This window comes from Piliocolobus tephrosceles, chromosome 3 (assembly GCF_002776525.5).
Source record: "Piliocolobus tephrosceles isolate RC106 chromosome 3, ASM277652v3, whole genome shotgun sequence".
Lineage (NCBI taxonomy): Eukaryota > Metazoa > Chordata > Mammalia > Primates > Cercopithecidae > Piliocolobus > Piliocolobus tephrosceles.
In genome coordinates, this window is record NC_045436.1 from 38,835,438 (window position 1) to 38,857,965 (window position 22,528).

Consider the following 22,528-nt stretch of genomic DNA (forward strand, 5'->3'; position numbering starts at 1 on the left):
AAAAAAAAAAAAAAAAAAAAAAAAAAAATTATTAAAAAAAAAAAATATCCTCTAAAGGCAGCAGGTTGCCTTTAGGGTAGAGTCCAGTCTGAAAGTCCAAAGCCAGGTTTACAGTGGTCCATTCCACCTCTCTAGCCTCATCTCTTTTTTTTTTTTTTTTGAGACAGGGTCTCGTATCACCCAGGCTGGAGTGCAGTGGTGCCTTCATGGCTCACTGCAGCCTAGACTTCCCAGGCTTAAGCCATCCTCCCACCTCAGCCTCTCGAGTACTCAGTAGCTGGGACTACAGACACGCGCCCCTATGCTGGGCTTTTTTTTTTTTTTTTTTTTAGACAGGGTTTTGCCATGTTGCCCAGGCTGTCCTGGCTTCAAGCCATCTGCCCACCTCAGCCTCTCAAAGTGCTTAGATTACAGGCGTGAGCCACCTCGTCTGGCCTCTAGCTTCATCTCTAGTCAAGTCCCATTAACAACCTGCTTGCCGTTCCCAGACTCACTTTTTCTTCCTTTTCTGTTTTTTGAAAACAAAATTATTATTATTATTTTTTTAAGCTGGAGTCTCACTCTGTCGCCCAGGCTGGAGTGCAGTGGCGAGATCTGGGCTCACTGCAACCTCTGCCTACTAGGTTCAAGCAATTCTCCTTCCTCAGACTCCCTAGTAACTGGGATTACAGGCATCTGCCACCACGCCCTGCTAATTTTTGTATTTTTAGTAGAGCTGGGGGTTTCACCATGTTGGCCAGGCTGGTCTTGAACTCCTGACCTGAGGTGACCCACACGCCTTGTCCTCCCAAAGTGCTGGGATTACAAGTGTGAGCCACTGTGTCCGACCTATGTATTTATTTATTTATTTATTTATTCTTGGACGGAGTTTCTCTCTTGTTGCCCAGGCTGGAGTGCAATGGCGCGATCTCGGCTCACTGCAACCTCCGCCTCCTGGGTTCAAGCGATTCTCCTGCCCTGGGATTACAGGCACGCGCCACCACACCTGGCTAATTTTGTATTTTTAGTAGAGACGGGGCTTCTCCATGTTGGCCAGGCTGGTCTCAAACTCCTTACCTCAGGTGATTTGCCCGTCTCGGCCTCCCAAAGTGCTGGGATTACAGGGATGAGCCACCGCGCCTGGCCCCAACATTTTTAAAAATATACATAAATGAATAAACTGGATCAGAGGACTCCCCCCCCCACCCCACCGACGCCATGAGGCAGAGGACGGGGGCAGAGATGTTGGACCAGATTCTGCACCCCTGCCTCCCATGTACCTCCCATGGGCGGGGAGGAGAGACTAGGGGGCCCGAAGGAAGGCAGAATGAGAAGAGCGGTCCCATTCACCATGAGTGTCTGTCTCTCAGCTGTGGCGGCCCAGGCCCAGTTGGGGAGAGAGTGATCACTCACGATTTTCATGTAACAATTATAATTTTGGCATGGGGTCTTCATTATGCTAACATATTTTTGTTGTTGTTGTTGTTGTTGTTTTTTGAGATGCAGTCACTCTGTCGCCTAGGCTGGAGTGCAGAGGCGTGATCTCAGCTCACTGCAACCTCTGCCTCCAGGGTTCAAGCCATTCTCCTGCCTCAGCCTCCCAAGTAGCTGGGATTACAGGAACCCACCACCACACCCAGCCAATTTTTGTATTTTTAGTAGAAACCTCGGGGTTTTGCCATGTTGGTCAGGCTGGTCTCGAACACCTGACCTCGTGATCTGCTGGCCTCAGCATCCCAATGTATTGGGATTACAGGTGTGAGCCACCATGCCCAGCCACATAATTTTCATTCATTAAAAAAACCAAGTATTCAGGATGATCTGTTTTCTGCAGCCTGTTGTGTGAGCACAGGGTCAGTTCCATTTCTCCTTTGTGCACGGGTAAAAAACATTATGTTGAGATTTTAAGTAATCACAATACTATTTAATGTCATGGGATCGGAGTTACCCAAACTCGGGTTCTTTATACATAAAAAGTGCCTATAGGCTGGTGTGGTGACTTACACAGTTCCAAGCACTTTGGGAAGCTGAAGTGGGAGGATTGCTTGAGGCCAGGAGTTTGAGACCACCCTGAGCAGCACGGCAAGACTTTCGTCTCTAATGGGGTGGCAGGAGGAGGGAAGAGTGCCTATAAAGAGAATGTGGCTGGGCCCAGTGGCTCATCCCTGTAATTCCAGCACTTTGGGAGGCCGAGGCAGGCAGATCACTTGAGGTCAGGAGTTCGAGACCAGCCTGGCCAACATAATGAAACCCCGTCTCTGCTAAAAATACAAAAAAAAATTAGCTGGGCGTGGTGGTGCCCACTTGTAATCCCAGCTACTTGGGAGGCTGAGGCATGAGATTTGCTTGAACCCGGAAGGTGGAGGTTGCAGTGAGCTGAGATGGCGCCACTGCACTCCAGCCTGGGCAACTGAGGGAGACTGTCTCAAAAATAAATAAATAAAATAAAAAATAAAGAGAGTAACCTAAGTGGGGATGATAGCACGCATTTTTCAACACATATAAACAGAGCAACCTTTTTAATGCTCTATAGTTCTATCTAGAAGAACAACCTAATTATTTAAGAGTCGTATTGAATTCAGTTGTCTTCTAAGGTTAAAATGTTCAACCATTCTGGAGACTTCATATCCTGGAATAACCTTCTCCAAATTTTTCATCTGGCTTATTCCTATTCTTTAAAATTCAGGTCTGGTATCACCTTCTCTTGAAAGTCTCTCTTTTAGGTTTTCATAGGCTTAACATACTGAATTGAGTCCTTAAGGCAGGGACTGAATTTTTTACTTCTTAACCTAAATGTCTAATGCAATGCCTGCTACATTAGAATGCTAAACAAATGTTTTCTGGAATGACTTAAGTTAGTGAGTGAATTTCTTTTTGCTTTAAATATTTTTTGGTCCTATTTGGTACCACATTATCAATGGCACATGACTTGAAGAAGACTTTATTTATTTAGAGACAGTCTTGCTGTGTTGCCCAGGCTGGAGTACAGGGGCACAATCTTGGCTCACTGCAACATCCACCTCCCCAGTTCAAGTGATTCTCCTGCCTCAGCCTCCCAAGTAGCTGGGATTACAGGTGTGTGCCACTACCCATGGCTAATTTTTGTATTTTTAGTAGAGACGGGGTTTCACCATGTTGGCCAGGCTGAGTCCCTTGATTGAATATGTCATGAAACTTTTCTATGTCCATTAACTACCTCCAATGCCCACTGTATGGAAGGACCAGAATGTACAACTTCTCTTTGTGTGTATTAGACATTTAGATTGTTTCTAAGTTTTTGAAATTATAAATAATTATAAAATGAAAATGATTTTAACTGTATCTTTCAGCTACCTCCTGGGATATATCCTTTTTTTTTTTTTTTTTTTTGAGACGGAGTCTCGCACCCAGGCTGGAGTGCAGTGGCCGGATCTCAGCTCACTGCAAGCTCCGCCTCCTGGGTTTAGGCCATTCTGCCTCAGCCTCCCGAGTAGCTGGGACTACAGGCGCCCGCCACCTTGCCCGGCTAGTTTTTTGTATTTTTTAGTAGAGACGGGGTTTCACCGTGTTAGCCAGGATGGTCCCGATTTCCTGACCTCGTGATCCGCCCGTCTCGGCCTCCCAAAGTGCTGGGATTACAGGCGTGAGCCACCGCTCCCGGCCAGTGCCTGGGATATATCCTTAAGAGTGGAAGTGCAGCCGGGTGCGGTGGCTCACGCCTGTAATCCCAGCACTTTGGGAGGCCCAGGCGGGCAGATCATGAGGTCAGGAGATCGAGACCATTCTGGCTAACTCGGTGAAATCTCGTCTCTACTAAAAATACAAAAAAATTAGCTGGGCATGGCGGTGTGCGCCTGTAGTCCCAGCCACTGGGGAGGCTGAGGCAGGAGAATGGCGTGAACCCGGGAGGTGGAGCTTGTAGTGAGCCGAGATGGCGCCATTGCACTCCAGCCTGGGTGACAGAGCAAGACTCTGTCTCAAAAAAAAAGAGTGGAAGTGCAGTGTATTAATGCCTCTCAGTGATGTTGTACATTTGCAGTAAATAAGAGTGTTCATTTCCCCTTTGTTGCACATTTGCAGTAAATAAGAGTGTTCATTTCCCCTAAATATTTGCAATGAGAGAGGCAACGATGTTATCTCAAACTATCTTAATTTACATTCCTTTATTAGTGGAGTTGAACTTGTACATATTTCTTAGCAAAGATAATCATATGGCGTTTCTGTAAGGAAATGAATGGATATTTCCTTTAATAAAATTAAACCCAGGTCTTCTCAGTTAGCAACAAAGGGAAAAACCTCCTTGGAAAATTCCTTATGGACCTTATAACCCCAAACGTGATCCCACAAAATTCCCCTTTCCCTTGAAAATCTCTGGCTAAATACAGGGGTATCACCTCACCCTCTTTAACATGCAGGCCCAATTATGAGTACTTTGGATTTCAGCATAGCTGTGACCAGGCTGGAACATTTTAAAAGTTTTTACTCTGAACAAACAAAAGGAATATGGTTCCCACCCAACACCCCCGCAAGAAGTAACATGGTCAGGACTAAAACTAGATAATCTCTTTCACCTGATGTTTTGGCTTTCTATCTCTTCTATATGGAAACAACCCAAGACTCTGTGTAGATTAACTAGACCCATGTTCAATTCTGTACCCCCAACAGCTAGCGCTGTTGTTATCTGAAGGCTGGAATATTCAAGATGGCTTACTCATGTCATGGCAGGTAGCTGGTTGTTGACTGGGAATTCAGCTGGGGCTGTTAACTGATGGGCCTCATTTGTTCTCCATGTGGCTCCTCCAAGTAGATTGGATTCCAAGAGGGAATGTTCCAAGCATGCTACCACATGACAGAAGTTATCTTTCTCTCTTTACTTAGAGTACTAGTAGGCAATTTAGCATTCAAACCCCAGAGAATGAGGGCTAGAAAAAGTAATCTCCTTTCACGTCTGCTTGAAGTCAGCCTCCTGGTGTCTCATTTCTTGTGTGAACTCCTACATTTATCCTACTGATGGAAATGGAAACCTACCACTTTAAGGTGATGCACTGACCTCTCAGAGACGTCAACTGCACAAGCCATTCAGAACTTAGCTGATAAACGCCAACAGTCACTCTAGTGACATGGACTTATATAGATTGCAAAGGTAGGGTGGTGTGGTAGTGCAACATTTCATTGCAGTCTAATAGCACTATTTTACTGTCATAAGAGAACACTGCAAATGGTCTACCTATTTAAGAGCCAAATAGAGAAGGGAAAAATAGAAAAGACAAATCAACCAACCGGTCTACCACCTTATCAACTACACCAAGTACTGCATTAATATTTTATGTCTTGAAAGGTATGTTTTGGCTAGTACGTTTGCTGAAAGTGAAGTTGCCCTTTTCAAAGTCTCTACCCTTTGTGTGACATACATAAGGGAAAAAATGTTTTTTAAAATGTCTCACTGGGCACATGGCTCACTCCTGTAATCCCAGCACTTTGGGAGGCCGAGGTGGGGGGATCACTTGAGGTCAGGAGTTCGAGACCAGCCTGGCCAACATGGTGAAACCCTGTTTCTATTAAAAATACAAAATTTAGCTGGGTATGGTGGTGGATGCCTGTAATCCTAGCTACTCTGGAGGCTGAGGCAGGAGAATTGCTTGAACCTGGGAGGTGGAGGTTGCAGTGAGCCAAGATGGCGCCATTGCACCCCAGCCTGGGCAACAGAGTGAGACTCCATCACACACAAAAAGTACAAGATATAGTAAGTTGATGTGGATCATTTTGAACTTAAATAATCACATAAACTTTTTCTTTCTTTTTTTGTTTTTTTTTTTGAGACGCAATTTCATTTTGTCACCCAGGATGGAGTGCAGTGGCACCATCATGGCTCAGTGCAACCTCTGCCTCCCAGGTTCAAATAATCCTCCTGCCTCAGCCTCCCGAGTAGCTGGGACTACAGGAGTGCACCACCATGCCCAGCTTTTTTTTTTATTTTTTTTTTTTTTTTGGTATTTTTAGAAGAGATGGGGTTTCACCATGTTGGCTAGGCTGGTCTTGAACTCCTGACCTCAAGAGATCCGCCTGCCTCGGCCTCCCAAAGTGCTGGGATTACAGGAGTGAGCCACCGCGCCCAGCCACATAAACTTTTAATGTTAAACTTTGAGTTTCTAACTATAAATAGGTAATGTATTTTTCCTTTAAATTATAATTGTTCCCAGTGTGGAATGCCCCATGAAAATGTCATGAATAAAGGCTACTAACATTTGAAGTCTTATTTAGCATTAGTAAGATTTAATGAATAGTAAAAGCAATGTTTGACTTTCTCATAGGAAGGAGTAAAAAACCATTGCCATGGTTTTCCAGCCTAAGATATCATAAGCTATGCTTAATAATTTAAGAAACTCCAAGTCCAGGGATACACAAACAGGTGTACAGCAAATCATGTAGGTAGTGCTTTTCCCCTAAGTTATCATTTAATCTATATCCTAGAAAGTTACAATTGGGTGGATTGGGTGATTTTCCAGTAGAAAGAAAATTCCATCCCATCTTTGTTCTGAAAACGTTTTTTCTTTGCATATAGGTAAGGGTTTACAGATCAATAATCTTCTTGATTTCGGTATGAAATTACTTTCTCTTTGCTTGAGTTACTCTGAGCTATGCAGAAGGCTTCCTGTTCTGAATCCACTATGTATTTCTTCTTTTCTGAAAGATTTCAGTGTATGTTGAAGACAAGGAACTTTATGAAAACTTTTAGTCCTTAATTGTGTCAAGATACTGTTAGAGTGATATACAAATTAGATGGTAATGGGAAACTGGAGCCTGGCTTTATAGGAGGTAATTTTTTTTCCTTCCTTTTTTTTTTTTTTTTTTTTTTTTGCGGGGGCGGGGGTTATGGTACAGGGATACAGGTAGGGTAGTCCTATAAACTCATCTGCTGATAGTTCATATGAAGGCTCTTGACTAGAAAACTTCCATTAATAGTGCTGAAGATATAAACACATTGTAAAACTGCTTTCCATATTAAGATACCTCCCCCCCACCCCTTTTCTTTGAGACAAGGTCTTGCTCTGTCACCCAGGCTGGATGTGATCTTGACGTAACGCAGCCTCTACCTCCTGGACGCAAGTGATCCTCCCACCTCAGACCCCCAAATAGCCGGGACCACAGGCACGCAGCACCACATCTGGCTAATTTTTGTATTTTTTGTAGAGACGGGTTTTCACCACGTTGCCCAAACTGGTCTCGAACTCCTGAGCTCAAGCAATCTGCCCACCTTGGCCTCCCAGAGTGCTGGGATTACAGGCAGGAGCCACCCCTTCGTCTGGCCTCCCCCTACTTTTTTTTGGTATGGGGTCTTGCTTGGTCACCCAGGCTGCAGTGCAGTGGCACCATGACAGCTCACTGCAGCCTCAAACTCCTCGGCTCAAATGATCCTCCCACATCAGCCTCCCCAGTAGCTGGGACTACAGGTGTGTTCCACCATGCCTGGCTAATTTTTAAAACTTTTTGTAGAGATGAGGTCTTGCTATGATAGCCAGGCTGGTCTCAAGCAGTCCTCCCCTCTTGGCCTCCCAAAGTGCTTGGATTACAGGCATGAGATACTGTGCCTGGCCAAGATACCCATTTTTAACAGGATTTTCCTCCCTCTCACTGCTAATAGCTGTGTAGACCCAGACAAGGGCTTTCAGAAAAATTAAAGCAAGTAACTTTAGAGTTTCGACTCAATCCAAATAATATGAATACCTATAATGTGCAAAGTATTGTGCTATAAAGGAGCTTAAGATTTGATAGGTAGATAGTTCATCTGGAAGCATTCCAAGATTCTATGGTGTACACCTAAATAACAGTCCACAGTGATTGCATTTTATTTATTTATTTTTTTGAGACACAGTTATGCTCTTGTTGCCCAGGCTGGAGTGGCCAGTCTCGGCTCACCACAACCTCCACCTCCCAGGTTCAAGCGATTCTCCTGCCTCAGCCTCCCGAATAGCTGGGATTACAGACATGCGCCACCTAATTTTGTATTTTTAGAAGAGATTGGTCAGGCTGGTCTCGAATGCCCAATCGCAGGTGATCCACCTGCCTCTGCCTCCCAAAGTGCTGGGATTACAGACGTGAGCCACCGCGCCTGGGCCTAGTGATTGCATTTTAGCTGGCTTGCCTAGAAGTGAACAGTTCCCACTTCTACCTTCCCTATGCTTCTTTCTGCAGTGAACCTCCAATTTTTGCCAACTATTTTGTTTTAACCATGGGCAAAGAGGTTGAAAACATTTTTATAAATAATTGACAATTTGTGTGTGTATGTGTGTGTGTGTGTGTGTGTATATATATGTATGTATATATTTTTTTGGATGGAGTTTCCACTCTTATTGCCCAGGCTGGAGTGCAAAGGCATGGTCTGGGCTCACTGCAACCTCTGCCTCCTGGGTTCAAGTGATTCTTCTGCCTCAGCCTCCAAGTAGCTGGGATTACAGGCAGCCACCACCACGCCTGGCTAATTTTGTATTTGTAGAGATGGGGTTTCACCATGTTGGCCAGGCTGTCTCAAACTCCTGACCGCAGGTGATCTGCCTGCCTTGGCCTCCCAAAGTGTTGGGATTACAGGCAGAAGCCACTGTATCCGGCATTTAGAAATATTTGGTTAATTGTCTGTGTTCATTGTTTCATCAGCAGAACAGCATTAACAGTGAGCTTGCAAACTCATAAGCTACAAACCTTAGCCCCAGATCATTTAGACTGTGATCACTCTGTGTTGGGGGCATTTTCATTATTATCATCTGCTTCTTAACGGAAGATATTTATTCATTTAACAAATACTTAATTAGCACTTATATGACAGATATATTAACATACCATTTGCCCCATCTGAGGAGACAAAATCCTATGAGAGGCCTTTTGTGGATTAATGCCTCACTTTCAAAACACAGATGTATGAAAGGTCAAGTGAAAGTTGTGTCTCTTCTGCAGGCACACCCTATTCCACCCCCCCCCCCCCCTTTTTTTTTTTTTTTTTGAGACGGAGTCTCGCTCTGTTGCCCGGGCTGGAGTGCAGTGGCTGGATCTCAGCTCACTGCAAGCTCCGCCTCCCGGGTTCACGCCATTCTCCTGCCTCAGTCTCCCGAGTAGCTGGGACTACAGGCACCCGCCACCTCGTCCGGCTAGTTTTTTGTATTTTTTTAGTAGAGACGGGGTTTCACAGTGTTAGCCAGGATGGTCTCGATCTCCTGACCTTGTGATCTGTCCGTCTCGGCTTCCCACAGTGCTGGGATTACAGGCTTGAGCCACCGCGCCCGGCCCCTATTCCATACTTATTTAATGATGTGAAACAAACTTGAGGTGTTTAGTTTTTCAGAGATTTCAGAAATGGGAAGCCACTGATGTTGCCTTTTACTTTGGAAATGTATGTCGGCAATTTGGATCAGAAAGATGTCTGCCTCATTAAGTCTACTTATAGAAAACAAATCTTTAACAAACATTTGCAACCACATGAGATTTGGTGCAGTTTAATTCATTTTAGTATTTTTAAAAGGTGTAACACTTTTCTAAAGAAAATGTCCCCTTGCCTTTTCTTCTTCTGCTTCTTTTTTAAAAAAATAGAGACCTTGGCCGGGCACCGTGGCTCACACCTGTAATCCTAGCACTTTGGCAAGCTGAGGCAGGCAGATCACTTAAGGTCAGGAGTTTAAGACCAGCCTGGCCAACGTGGTGAAACCCCGTTGAACTCCTGACTGGTCTTGAACTCCTGACCTCAGGTGATCCACGTGCCTCGGCCTCCCAAAGTGCTGGGATTGCAGGCTTGAGTCACCGCGCCTGGCATCTGTCCACTTTTCAAGGCCATCTCAAATAACTTTTTCTTCAGGCAACTTTCTCAAACCGCTACAATTTTTTCCTAACTTTTCCAGAATTCTTCCTTTGTTTAATCCCACTTTTTACTTCACTTTCATTTTAGGAGCTAGGAGTATTTTTAAAAAGGCCCTTTGACCTCAAAGGATACACGTGGGTGAAAAACCAGCTTCCTCTAAATTTATATTTCACTCACTAAGAATAATGCTTTACTGTTAATAGCGGGTGGAAAGAAGGGACACTGAGTATGATGAGCTATCTGTACTACTTAATATATCTTTTGATCTACTCTGAGAATGACGCGAGCCTAATCTTCACATTGGAAAATCACCAGGGAAAAAACCCTTCGGAGATCTACAGGCACAATGAACACTGTCTCCACGCTGTTTGTAGCAGCTGTCTCAGGAATCCTCTCCCTAGAATGAATGTAGGAGAGGTTTGGTGGGGCGGCAGCTGCAAAGCAAGGAATCTTTCCCATTCCTGGTCGACTCGGTCCCCTCCCCTCCCTTCCCGAATGGTGGCAGCTGTCGAGACATCCCAGTGGAAATCTCCGAGTCTCCGCCGAGAGCGGCGGGCGGGCAGCAGCTGAAAGCAGCCAGGAGTGGGGACTCCTCGCTCCCATTAGGCAGGGGCAGCAGCCTCACTGGCTCCAGCGCCGTCACCTCTCCGGCTCGTAGAGGTCCCTCAGGTGTTCTTCTCCAAGTCCAATGAGATACCTTGGCAACGCGGGGCGGGTTCCCTCCGCGCCAAGGGACCCAACGGTAACTTAACAACAGCAGGAGCGCCAGAATCCCCGCCTCAGGACTTGCAGAAGCACCTTCCGAGGTCCGAGAGTGTGTGTGTAGGGGGGAGTATAGGCCCTCGAACGGAAGGGTCACTCCTCGCCGGGCCGCGAACACACCGGGTGCTACTAGAGCAGTGCTCCCACTGGGTGCGCGCCCTCGCGCCTAGTGCAGCCGGAAGCCCGAGCCCAGCGCTCCCGCTGGCTCTGGGCCCCCTAGGCCGTCCGCGCGCCTTCATCGCGCCCCCGCCGCGCGGCTGCCTCCGCCTTCGCGCCCTCCCGCCCCGCGCGCTCGCGCACGCGCACGCGGCGCCCGGCCAGCCCTCGGCGCTGTCATGGCGGCGGGGAGCAGCTTCAGTGGGCACAGGAAAGCCGCGCGAGCCGTGGCTGGGCTAGCTGTGGCAGTAGCATCCTCACCACTCGCAGCAGCCTCAGCCGCGGCGTCCGTAGCGCCAGCAGCGGCTGCTTTTGCAAAGGCTGAGCGCAGGGGCGGGGCGGGCCAGGAAGCCATGGAGTTCTGTGCAGCCGCGGACTCCCGGGGAGCGGACTAGGGAAACTTGGAGGCTGCGACCAGGTGCACTGACCTCTCTGTCCTCCCCTTTCTCCCTGCGGTCGCCGCCGGGTTTCTCTGGCCGCTCCCCTCCCTTCCTGCCACCACACACACCTCCCCGCCTCTTCCCGTCGAATCTCAGGTGCCTGAGAGAGGTGCTTCACTCCTCCCACTGGGCCGAGCATTTAGAATAATCACCGCCCCCTTCCCCCGCCTTTTCCTGCCCTGGATCTCCGCCGCCACCTCCGTCTCGCTGCTCCTGGGCGTGGGGGTGAGGACGAGTCCGGAGTATCTGGGTGAGGAGGAACTTTCTACCTCTGTGATAGCTTGTGGGCCCCCTTCTTTCCTCCGATCCCTCCTTTCCCCGAGACTGTTTCTCTTTCTGGTGCACCTGTGAGGAGAGGTTACCCTGCGCCTAGAACCTGCACGAGAGTGGGGGAGGAGTGAGCCTGTGCGGGGCCTCTTGGACCTGCCTTCACCCAGAACCCAGCTCTTTGAGCCAGGGAGAAGCGGGTGGCTAGTAGTGGGGTGCCTTTAGTAACTTATTTGACCGACAATAACTATTTCTCTCTTGTCCCCTCAAAACCCTAAAACAAAACCTAGCCTATTTAACATATATTTAATCCTCCAATAGGGTTTGGCGTTGTTGTCAGCCTCGGGGAGAGAGATTGGACAAATATTCTCCAAAAGGAGGAGGGCGACGCCAAGGACTTTCCACATCAACTGCTTTGGGGTTTCTCCACAAGTTGGAAGAGAGACCCTTTCGTTTTGCATTGCGTGTGTTGTGCTCATTACCAGTGCAGCGACTGCTGTCCAAGGGTGACTCTGAGTTGTCCTTTTCGCTAGCAATGGCTAGCGAAGACAATCGTGTCCCTTCCCCGCCACCAACAGGTGATGACGGGGGAGGTGGAGGGAGAGAAGAAACCCCTACTGAAGGGGGTGCATTGTCTCTGAAACCAGGGCTCCCCATCAGGGGCATCAGAATGAAATTTGCCGTGTTGACCGGTTTGGTTGAAGTTGGAGAAGTATCCAATAGGGACATTGTAGAAACTGTCTTTAACCTGGTAAGTCGATGAATATTTTATAAGCATATACTCTTTTCAGTGGGTTGGGGAACAAGACCTTGAAGCTGGAGCCATGTGCTTTACTCACACTGATGGTGACTTTTTTCATGTATAGGGACACAAAATTCTACTAACCTAAATGAAACAATTTCATCTATTTTTTAGATTGAAGGGAATTGGGCAAACTTAGATGATCCAGGTTTTGTGGAAGTGAACACATCACTTTTGTGCTAAGGAAATAATTGTTGCTGTGAAAGTATTGGGGGGAGGTTCTAGCGGAGGAGTTCTCTATTTTTTTTTTTTTCTTGGCATGTATGCCTAAGTCTGCGTTTCCCTTTACCACTTTAAGTAAGTTCTCGTGACCTTTTTTTGGACTTGAGAATTAATGTCTTTGATTCAGTCGAAGTTATGTTTTGCTACAATAAGTTTAAAAATTTTTGTTTGTAGTACTGATGCAAGATTAATTTGCTGCAAAGTTAGTATTTTTAATTTTGACTAGTTTTATTTTTAGATGTAACAAAAGTTAAATTGGGGATGAATTTAGGATTACATTTAAAGTAATCTTGTGAAAATTGAATGGCAATATGAAAAAAGGAATTGAAGCAGATACAGTATAATCTTTGTTTTATAAATTCATGTCTAGCAGTAAAGCATAGTCATTGGAAATTGCTGATTACACTAAGATGAGCTATGAATGCTTTTTTTGGGCAGGGGTGGGAGGGGGATGAGTCCTCTGTATGTTGCCTAGGTTGTTCTCAAACTCCTAGGTTCAAGCTATTCTCCTGCCTCAGCCTTCTGAGTAGCTGTGACTATAGGCATGCATCACTGTATATGGCTTAAATTGTTTTTAAAATGAGGTGTAATTCATATATTATACAATTCTACCTTTAATTAATTCATTAACTTATTTATTTATTTAGAGATGAGGTCTCACTACGTTGCCTAGGCTAGTCTTGAATTCCTGGGTTCAGGTGATTCTCCCCACTCTGTCTCCTAAGTAGCTGGCACTACTGGCATGCGCCATTGTGCCTCTCTTGGTTATAATTTATAATGGAGACGTTTTAGATTTCTTTATTCCGGCCTGTCTTGCCCATCAACTTAAAAAATCAAAAGGAAATCTGGCCCTAAAATACTTCCCCCTTTTCTACCTACCCACCTGTGTTAGAGGATAACAGGACCAAATATAAACGTGCAGTAATTGTAATAACTGTTTAGCACCTTTCCCTTTGCCTCTTTTCAAGGTTAGGCTTGTTTTATTCTGGGGCAGTTAATTATTTCTTTCACTAGACCTTCACTAATGGTCTGGTCACCTGCAATACAACTTGTAAAATAAAAAGTAGCTAGATGAAAGTCTGGCTGGGCGTGAGTGACTCAACTCCTGTAATCCCAGCGCTGCAGGAAGCCGAGGTGGGCACATCACTTGAGGTTAGGAGTTCGAGACTGTCCTGGCCAACATGGTGAAACCCCATCTCTATTAAAAATACAAAAAAAATTAGCCGGACATGCTTGCTTGAACCCAGGAGGTGGAGGTTGCTGTGAGCCGAGATTGTGCCACTGCACTCCAGCCTGGGTGGCAGTGAGAGACTGTCTCAAAAAAAAAAATATTTACTTACTTTTGGAGCATGAAAACTTTGAACAATTGGATATTTCTATGTCAGTTTATTGGGAGTTTATGTATAAACATCTATAGACACACATATACGTATTTTAAAAAACTGCATGTTATGGAAATGTTCTAATGTATGCAAAAATAGAATAGTATAATGAACTCAGGTATCCATTGTGCAGCTTCAACAGTTATCAACATTTTGGGGATCTTGTGTGTATGCATGTGTGTGGGCTTTCATATGTAAGTCTGAAGAAGATAAATGGTAAATTGATTGCTTCACCTCAAAATAGACTTGAAACATTTCCTTTCTGATTTTTTTATCCTTTTTTAAAACTTCATATGCCTTCAATGAGAAACAGAAATCTGTAGTAGTAATATAATCCATAATTAGTTGTTTGTGTGTGAAGACACAAATCTTTTGGCAGAAGGAGGATTTGAACTCCTGTTCTTTAGAATGTGCTGTGTTGGAGTGGATGACCAAATGTGAGTCATTTGCATTTTTATCATTAAAGAAAATCCAAATTCTATAGCAGTAGTTTGCTTATATGCTTCCTGGAACTGTAGACATGGTATAGATTTGATTTTAAGGTCATTGATTAAGTCCTTCAAAGCTGCTGCGTATTTACAGGATAGTGGGCGACTGGATAGAAGGAGAGAGAAAAGTCTGTTCAGTTAGTTACCCCTCCTCTTCAATATCATTCGCTTGTCAGGTAGGGCAGGGAAAGTTGCTGAGAATATTAGGTAGTAGTTTCTCCCCTTCCATTGTCCCTTAAAATACTTTTCATGCTCTTTCGTGGATTATCTGGGGTTTTGGCCACTCAAGAAAATCTTTGGAAGCAGCTGCACACAGTGGCTTATACCTGTAATCCCAGCGCTTTGGGAGGTTCACTTGAGGCCAAGAGTTGGAGACCAGCCTGGGCACCATAGTGAGACCCTGTCTCTACAAATAAATAAATAAATAAATAAAAAGTTAGCTGAGCATGGTGGCATATACCTATAGTCCCAGCTACTTGGAAGGCTGAGGTGGGAGGATCCCTTGAGCCCAGGAGTTTGAGGCTACAGTGAGCTACAATCATGCAGAGCAACACCCTAAAAAAAAAAAAAAAAAGGAACCAAAGTCTTGGGATTATGTAAATTAGTCCATCTCAGTATTGTTAGTACTGCTGTACCTAAATATTTACTAGTTGATAGTCTTTTTTTTTTTTTTTTTCTTTGAGACAGAGTCACAGTCTGTTGCCCAGGCTGGAGTGCAGTGGCACAACCTTGCCTCCCTGCAACCTCTGCCTCCTGAGTTCAAGTGATTCTCCTGCCTCAGCTTCCCACGTAGCTGGCACAACACGCGTGTGCCACGAGGCCCGACTAATTTTTGTATTTTTGATAGAAACGGGGCTTCACCATGTTGGCCAGGCTGGTCTCAAACTCCTGATATTAGGTGATCCACCCGCTCAGCTTCCTGAAGTGCTGGGATTACAGGCTTAAGCCACCGTGCCTGGCCTAAATATTAGCTACTTAAACAATAAAGTTTATACTGTTAAAATTGAACAAGTTCCTCTCCTCCAGAGGTGTCCAAATAGTACATGGTAGAGCCATATAACTTTTCCAGAGTTTTTTCTTTCTTTCTTTTTTTTTTCTCTTTAAGTGAGAGGGAGTCTCACTCTGTCACCCAGGCTGGAGTGCAGTGGTGCGATCTCAGCTCACTGCAACCTCCACTGCTCGGATTCAAGCAATTCTTGTGCCTCAGCCTCCCCAGTAGCTGGATCTACAGGCACGCACCACCATGCCCAGCTACTTTTTTTTGTATTTTTAGTAGAAATGAGGTTTCACCATGTTGGTCAGGGCTGGTCTTGAACTCCTGACCTCAGGTAATCTGCCTGTCTTGGCCTTCCCAAAGTGCTGGGATTACAGGTGTGAGCTACTGTGCCTGGCCCAGAGTTTTCTCTTAAGTGCTACCTCCCAACTTTGCTAATGTAGCTTGACTTTAGTCTGTTATAAATTACTTTGAAATTTACTACCCTGTTTATAATTTCTTTTGCAAGTCTGTTTTGTGGATAAATTTTGATTAACAATATACACCAATGTAGTCAAGTGTTTCAAACTGCAGGTCAACTTGTACATTTTTCTTGTTGCAGTTTAAAACCATTTTCTTTTGTCTTCATCTGTATTTTAAAGTAATTTGTCAGACTTTTAGACCCAGAATAATTAATATATGTTGGCATGTTTTCAGGAAATTGCTGCTGAGTTTAAGGCTTCCATCAGGTATTTAAAGGTGTTCAGTGCTACTTAATTCAAGAATAGTGTTCCCCATGGGCTGGTGACAAATACATACTTTCAAGATTTTTTTTTTTTGTTAAGTAATTACAGTCGCCCCTTGATATATGGGGGATTGGTTCCAGAACCCCTAGTGGATACCACAATTTTCAGAAGCTCCAGTCTCTTATATAAAATGGTATAGTATTTGCATGTAAGTTACATGTATCTTCCGTATACTTTAAATCATCTCTTTAAAATTTTTATTTATTTATTTTATTATTTTTTTTTGAGACGGAGTCTCGCTCTGTCGCCCAGGCTGGAGTGCAATGGCGCCATGTTGGCTCACTGCAAGCTCCGCCACCCGGGTTCACGCCATTCTCCTGTCTCAGCCTCCCCAGTAGCTGGACCTACAGCCACGTACCACCATGCCCGGCTAATTTTTTGTATTTTTAGTAGAGACGGGGTTTCACCCTGTTAGCCAGGATGGTCTGGATCTCCTGACTTGGTGATCCGCCCGCCTCAGCCTCCCAAAGTGCTGGGATTACAGGCGTGAGCCACCGCGCCCGGCAGGAGTGCCATTTGTTGAAAGGCTATTCTTTTCCCGTCGAATTACCTTGGCACTTTTGTCAAATATCAGTTGACCATAAATGTAAGGATTTATCTGGACTCCATTCTTTTCCGTTTATCTCTATGTCTATTCTAAAACCAGTACCAAATTGCCTTTTGATTACTGAAGCTTTGTGGTGAGTTTTAAAATAGGGAAGACCTCTTTATTCTTCTTTTTCAAGACAGGTTTGGCTATTCTGGGCCCTTTGCATTTCCGTGTGAATTTTAGGATCAGGTTATCAATTTTTGTAAAAAAGCAAGCTGGGATTTTACTAGCTGTCATGAGTAGATATTGTTGGTTATATATCAATGTTAATGATAATTAAAATAAATTTGGGTGAATTGGTGAAATTTTAACACTATAGTTTCCTAGAAGTGACAGACTTGATAATTTAGCTTCCTGCAAGCATACAGTTTTATTGACCTTTGAATTGATTTATTTTAAACTGAGAAATCATTTGGGAACTGGAAAATCAGATATTTTTTCCTGTTTGTAAATTAATAGAAAAATAAACTATTTCCCATACTGACCTAGTTGAGTCAATCTGTTATATTAACTTTTTATAAAGCATCCTTTTTCACACACATATTCTTGAAAATATTTTAAAAGTTTTTATATGGTTGAAACAAAAATGTCCACCTGGTGAAGCTGGGCTGGCGTGTCATCAGGCCCCCCAATGATATGTGCAGACACCTACTGTGGTAAGCAGGGACAGGGTGGTTCCCAGGCCCTGGAATGATTGGGTGAGGGGCATCAGTGGCTGTGCTGTGCTGCTGCTACTGGGGGTCAGCAGTGGGGGACACATGCCCAGCTTGTGCCTCAGTCCTGGTGGTGGCAGCCTGTTTCTTTCTTCTGCCTATGCACCAGCTACTGGGCCCCAGGACAGTGCTCAGTCTGTTGTGGGCTGGGTTGTCAAATTGGTGCCTTTTTGTAGCTGCTTAAGACTTAGGGGGATTATGGGACCCAGTGCAATTTTCCTCAGTGGAGTAATGCTGTTGTGCCATTTCCAGACAGATCCCTATGTTAGTTTCAGAGCCCATGAGGTCCTAGGGGCTCCCCAATGGCTAGAATTGCAGGAGTCCACAGTGGGAATGGGGACCACAGGGAGTCTCTCACTTACTCTTTCCCCACAGTGAGGATCACCTCTCGACTCCCAGCCGAGCAGGCTGTCTTGCTTTCCTCCCCTTCCTTGCTTTAGGTGTTTCTTGTCATTTTTCTATTGAATTCCAGTGTTCTTTCTTGGATTATCTATTCCAAGTGTGATCACTCACTATTTTGGTTATTCCTAGTGAAGGAGGCAAGTAGGAGATGCCTCTAGTCAGCCATCATGAAGTCCCTGACAGTTCATAAGTTTTAAATTGTGTTCAGCTCTGAGTAGTGTGATGAAATCTCAAGCATTCTGCTCCATCCTGCCTAGGATGCAAATCATCCCTTTGTCCAGCGTATCCATGCTCTATGTGTATGCTACCTATTATTTAGTCACTTAGTAGCCCTCTCCACTGTCAGATTGACTGTCATGGTATTGCAGTGTTTAAGTAACCCTTATTTTACATAGTAATGTCTGGGACAAGAGTAGTGATGTTGGCAATTTGGATATGACACAGAGACATTGTAAAGCACTTTTTTTAAGTGAATAGATGGAAGTTCTTGACTTACAAGGAAAAAAAAAATCATATGCTGAGGTTGATAAGGTTTGCAGTATGTACAAACCTTCTATCCATGTAATTGTGAATTATACAGATGCTCCTTGACTTGATGCACTTACATCTATTGTTAAGCTGAAAATATTGTAAGTTGAAAATACTTGTTGATTTATGATAGTTTTGACTTTTTAACTTAAAATGAGTTTATTGGGATGTAACTCCATTGTTAAATTGAGGTTTGTGCTGAATGCTTATTGCTTTCACACCATCATAAAGTTGAAAAATTGTAAGTCAAACTTTCAAAAGTTGGGAACTGTGTGTATTGTTCTAACTGTACTATTTTATTACTAGTTATTGTTGTTAATCTCTTATTGTGCCTAATTTATAAATTAAACTTTATCATAAGTATGTGTGTATTCAAAAAAACATAGTGTATATAGGGTTTGGTATTATCTGTGGTTTCAGGTATCTACTAGGGGTCTTGCAATGTATACCGTGTAGATCAAGAGGGACTACTGTTTATGTTTCATAAGAGTAGAGATTTTTGTCTGTTTTGCTTATTGCATCCCTAGCCCCTAGAAAGCATACTTGACACATAGTATATGCTTAGGAAATGTTTATTACCAGAACATATGGATTAAGTTTGCCTGGAGCCTTAGGGGGTATATTATACCTGAAATTCTTTTTTTTTGGTGTTTTAAATTTGTCACTCTGGGGTTTGCTGTTCATGCCAGTAGTGTACATTTGGATTTCAAAACCTATGTGAATAACATCCCAGAATTTTACTATCTCAGAGGAAACTTAAAAATAATCAGTAGTGACCAGGCACGGTGGCTCATGCATGTAATCCCAGGACTTTGGGAGGCAGAGGCAGGAAGATCATTTGAGCCCAGGAGTTCAAGACCAGTTGTAACCCTAGCACTTTGGGAGACAAAGGCAGGTGAATCACCTGAGGTCAGGAGTTCAAGACCAGCCTGACCAACATGATAAAACCCCATTGTATTAGTCCATTTTCATGCTGTTGATAAAGACATACCCAAGACTAGGAAGAAAAAGAAGTTTAATTTGACTTACAGTTCCACATGGCTGGGGAGGCCTCAGAATCATGGTAGGAAGCAAAAGGCACTCCTTACATGGTGGTGGCAAGAGAAAATGAGGAAGATGCAAAAACAGAAACCCTGATAAAACCATCAGATCTCGTGAAGTTTATTCGCTACCACAAGAACAGTATGGGGGAAACCACCCCCATGATTCAAAGTATCTCCCACGGGGTCCCTCCCACAACACATGGGAATTATGGGAGTACAATTCAAGATGAGATTTGGGTGTGGACACAGCAAAACCATATCACCCATCTCTACTAAAAATACAAAAATTAGCCTGGCGTGGTGGCAGGCACCTGTAATCCCAGCTACTCAGTAGGCTAAGGCAGGAGAATCGCCTGAACCTGGGAGGCAGAGGTTGCAGTGAGCCGAGATCATGCCACTGCACTCCAGCCTGGGCAACAGAGCAAGACTCTGTCTCAAAAAAAATAATAATAATTTTAAAAAATCAAGTATGTGAGATTTAGAATGTATTGCCCCAAAGAAACAATATGACACTAAAGCATAGCTAAACAATACTAGGGTATTACACCAACCTGCTGAAGAACCAACGCCACCACCATCACCATCACCACCACTACCACTACCAAAGTACAGTGTTTAGGAGAACGGGGTGCTCTGAGGCTGCCTGAGGTGCAACATCTTTTGTGACCTTGACTGGGGTAATTAACTCTACAAATCTAATATTCCTCACCTTTAAAATGGAGATGATAAAATCACCTGCTCCGCAAGAGTTACTGTGAAAATTAAAAGAGGGAATCTAAAGCACTTAGCACAGTCATTCATCTAACATGTATTTATTAAGCACCTACTACATGCCAGGTATATTTTAGGCCCCAAGGCCCTGGCAATGAAACAGTAAACAAAAAAGTCCCTACTCTTATGGAGCGTGTATTCTAATATAAAAAAACATGCAATAAAAAAAAAATCTGATGGAGTTAATGCTATGAAAATAAAGCAGGATATAAGAGATGAAGAGTAACAAGGAGAAGGATACTATTTTGGTAGTAGGAAATTTATTCTAAATTATATGTTAAATTCAAGTTTAGGAAGTTTTGATATGGATGTGTATGTGTGAATTTATATATATATATGTAAATATATACATACACATACTCACACACACAACTAGTTAACATCATAGCTGAAATGGGATTTCTCCTCTGGATTCCAGTCCCCAAGATTTCCACCCTTACAGTGTAGGTTTTAAATACAGTTCTATCTTTTCTTTTTTTTTTGCTTCAATATTTGATAGTGCATACTTGTATAAGAATCTTTTACTTTGTGATATTTTCTGGAAATTGTATTTCTCCAATTAAAAAAAAATTAAATTCTAATTAAAAAAATTTTTTTTTCATAGAGATGGGGGTCTTGCTATGTTGCCCAGGCTCGTCTGGAACTTCTGGCTTTAAGCCATCATCCCACCTTAGCCTTCCAAAGTTCTGTGATTACAGGCATGAGCCACCATGCATGCCTGGCTTATTTCTCTAATTTTTTCTTTTGTATATTAGTGCCAAAAAGGTTTTTTTTCCCCTTTGCCAGTCATTGTCTTCCTTTTATATTTGCTTTTTTCTTTCTTTGGCTGTGGGTCTCAGTTCAGCTTCTATATGATCTTGAGGAAGATTAAATTTACTCTCTTGATTTTTAATTTTCTTTTATGTAAAATTGGGCTGATTCCATCTCATAGAGCTCTTTTTTTGGAGATGGAGTCTTGCTCTGTTGCCCAGGCTGGAGAGTGCAGTGGCACGATCTCGGCTCACTGCAACCTCTGCCTTCCGGGTTCAAGCAATTCTTTCACCTCAGCCTCCCGAGTAGCTGGCACTACAGGCGTGTGCCATCATGCCCAGCTACTTTTTTAATTTTTAGTAGAGTCGGGGTTTCACCATATTGGCCAGGCTAGTCTGGAACATGTGACCTTGTGATCTGCCCGCCTTGGCTTCCCAAAGTGCTGGAATTACAGGTGTGAGCCACCATGCCTGGCCATAGAGTTCTTATATATATGCAACACCTACTTGGGGGCTGTGGCTCGCACCTGTAATTTCGGCTCTTTGGGAGGCTGTGGAGGGCAGATCACTTGAGGTCAGGAGTTTGAGACCAGCCTGGCCAACATGGTGAAACCCCATCTCTACTAACAATACAAAAATTAGTGAGGCGGGCATGGTGGTGCTTGCCTGTAGTCCTAGCTACTTGGGAGACTGAGGCAGGAGAATTGCTTGAACCTCGGAGGCAGAGGTTCCAGTGATCAGAGATTGTGCCATTGTACTCCAGCCTGGGTGACAGAGCGAGACTCTGTCAAAAACAAAAACAAAACAAACACTTTATAGGCACTTAGTTAATGCTAATTACCGTGTCCCCCTCTCCCCACAATTTATAAATAGCCAATAAAAACTCATTTTGGTGAGTTTGATATACTGTTGATAAAATTTGATGGCTGGGCATGGTGGCTCACGCCAGTAATCCCAGCACTTTGGGAGGCCAAGGTGGGTGGATCACAAGGTCAAGAGATCGAGACCATGCTGGACAACATGGGAAAACCCCGTCTCTACTAAAAATACACAAATTAGTTGGGGGTGGTGTTGCGCGGCTGTAGTCCCAGCTACTTGGGAGGCTGAGGCAAGATAATAGCTTGAACACGGAGGCAGAGATTGCACTGAGCTGAGATCGCGCCACTGCATTTCAGCTTGGCGACAGAGTGAGACTGCGTCTCAAAAAAAAAATTGATATTCGGTTTTTCATAGAAAATTTTAGACATGCAGGAAAGCATAAAAGAACACCTATGAACTCATCAACTAGCTTTAATCATTATCAACATTCTTGCATTTTTTCATATGTCATTTTAACTAATGACATCATGGCCTCTATATGTTTGTTTTCTTTGCCTCTCTGTGATTTGTTTCTTGGAATTATTATACTTTAATTAAGGTTACAAAACTTTGGGGAACAATTTTCCAGGAACTTAAAGTCTGCTGCCAAAGTTTATATGAAATTGATGAAATAATATCCATGGTGTGTTGAATGTAGTAGTACCATGCTCAATAATGGGATCCAGTGTGTCCTGTACTGTTCTGTGGGCGCTGGCAATTTGACTCTTTATCCCTTCAAATAATTTTGGATTTAAAATTGCCTGAGGTCACCATG

General features: G+C 43.9%; 1 protein-coding gene across 2 annotated transcripts in view; it reads left to right on the forward strand.

Moving 5' to 3' along the window:
• The first annotated feature begins 11,307 nt into the window (after positions 1 to 11,307).
• The window catches only part of LRBA (LPS responsive beige-like anchor protein), a 767,265-nt gene continuing 756,044 nt past the window's right edge, over positions 11,308 to 22,528 (forward strand). The window contains exons 1-2 of one of the 2 annotated variants that reach the window (XM_023227472.2): positions 11,308 to 11,410; positions 11,749 to 12,178. In XM_023227472.2, coding sequence (XP_023083240.1) covers positions 11,963 to 12,178 — 216 coding nt within the window. In that variant the 5' untranslated portion in view covers positions 11,308 to 11,410; positions 11,749 to 11,962. Of the gene's footprint in view, positions 11,411 to 11,748; positions 12,179 to 22,528 lie in introns of those variants that run through there. The other variant, XM_023227477.2, reaches the window with a different exon arrangement.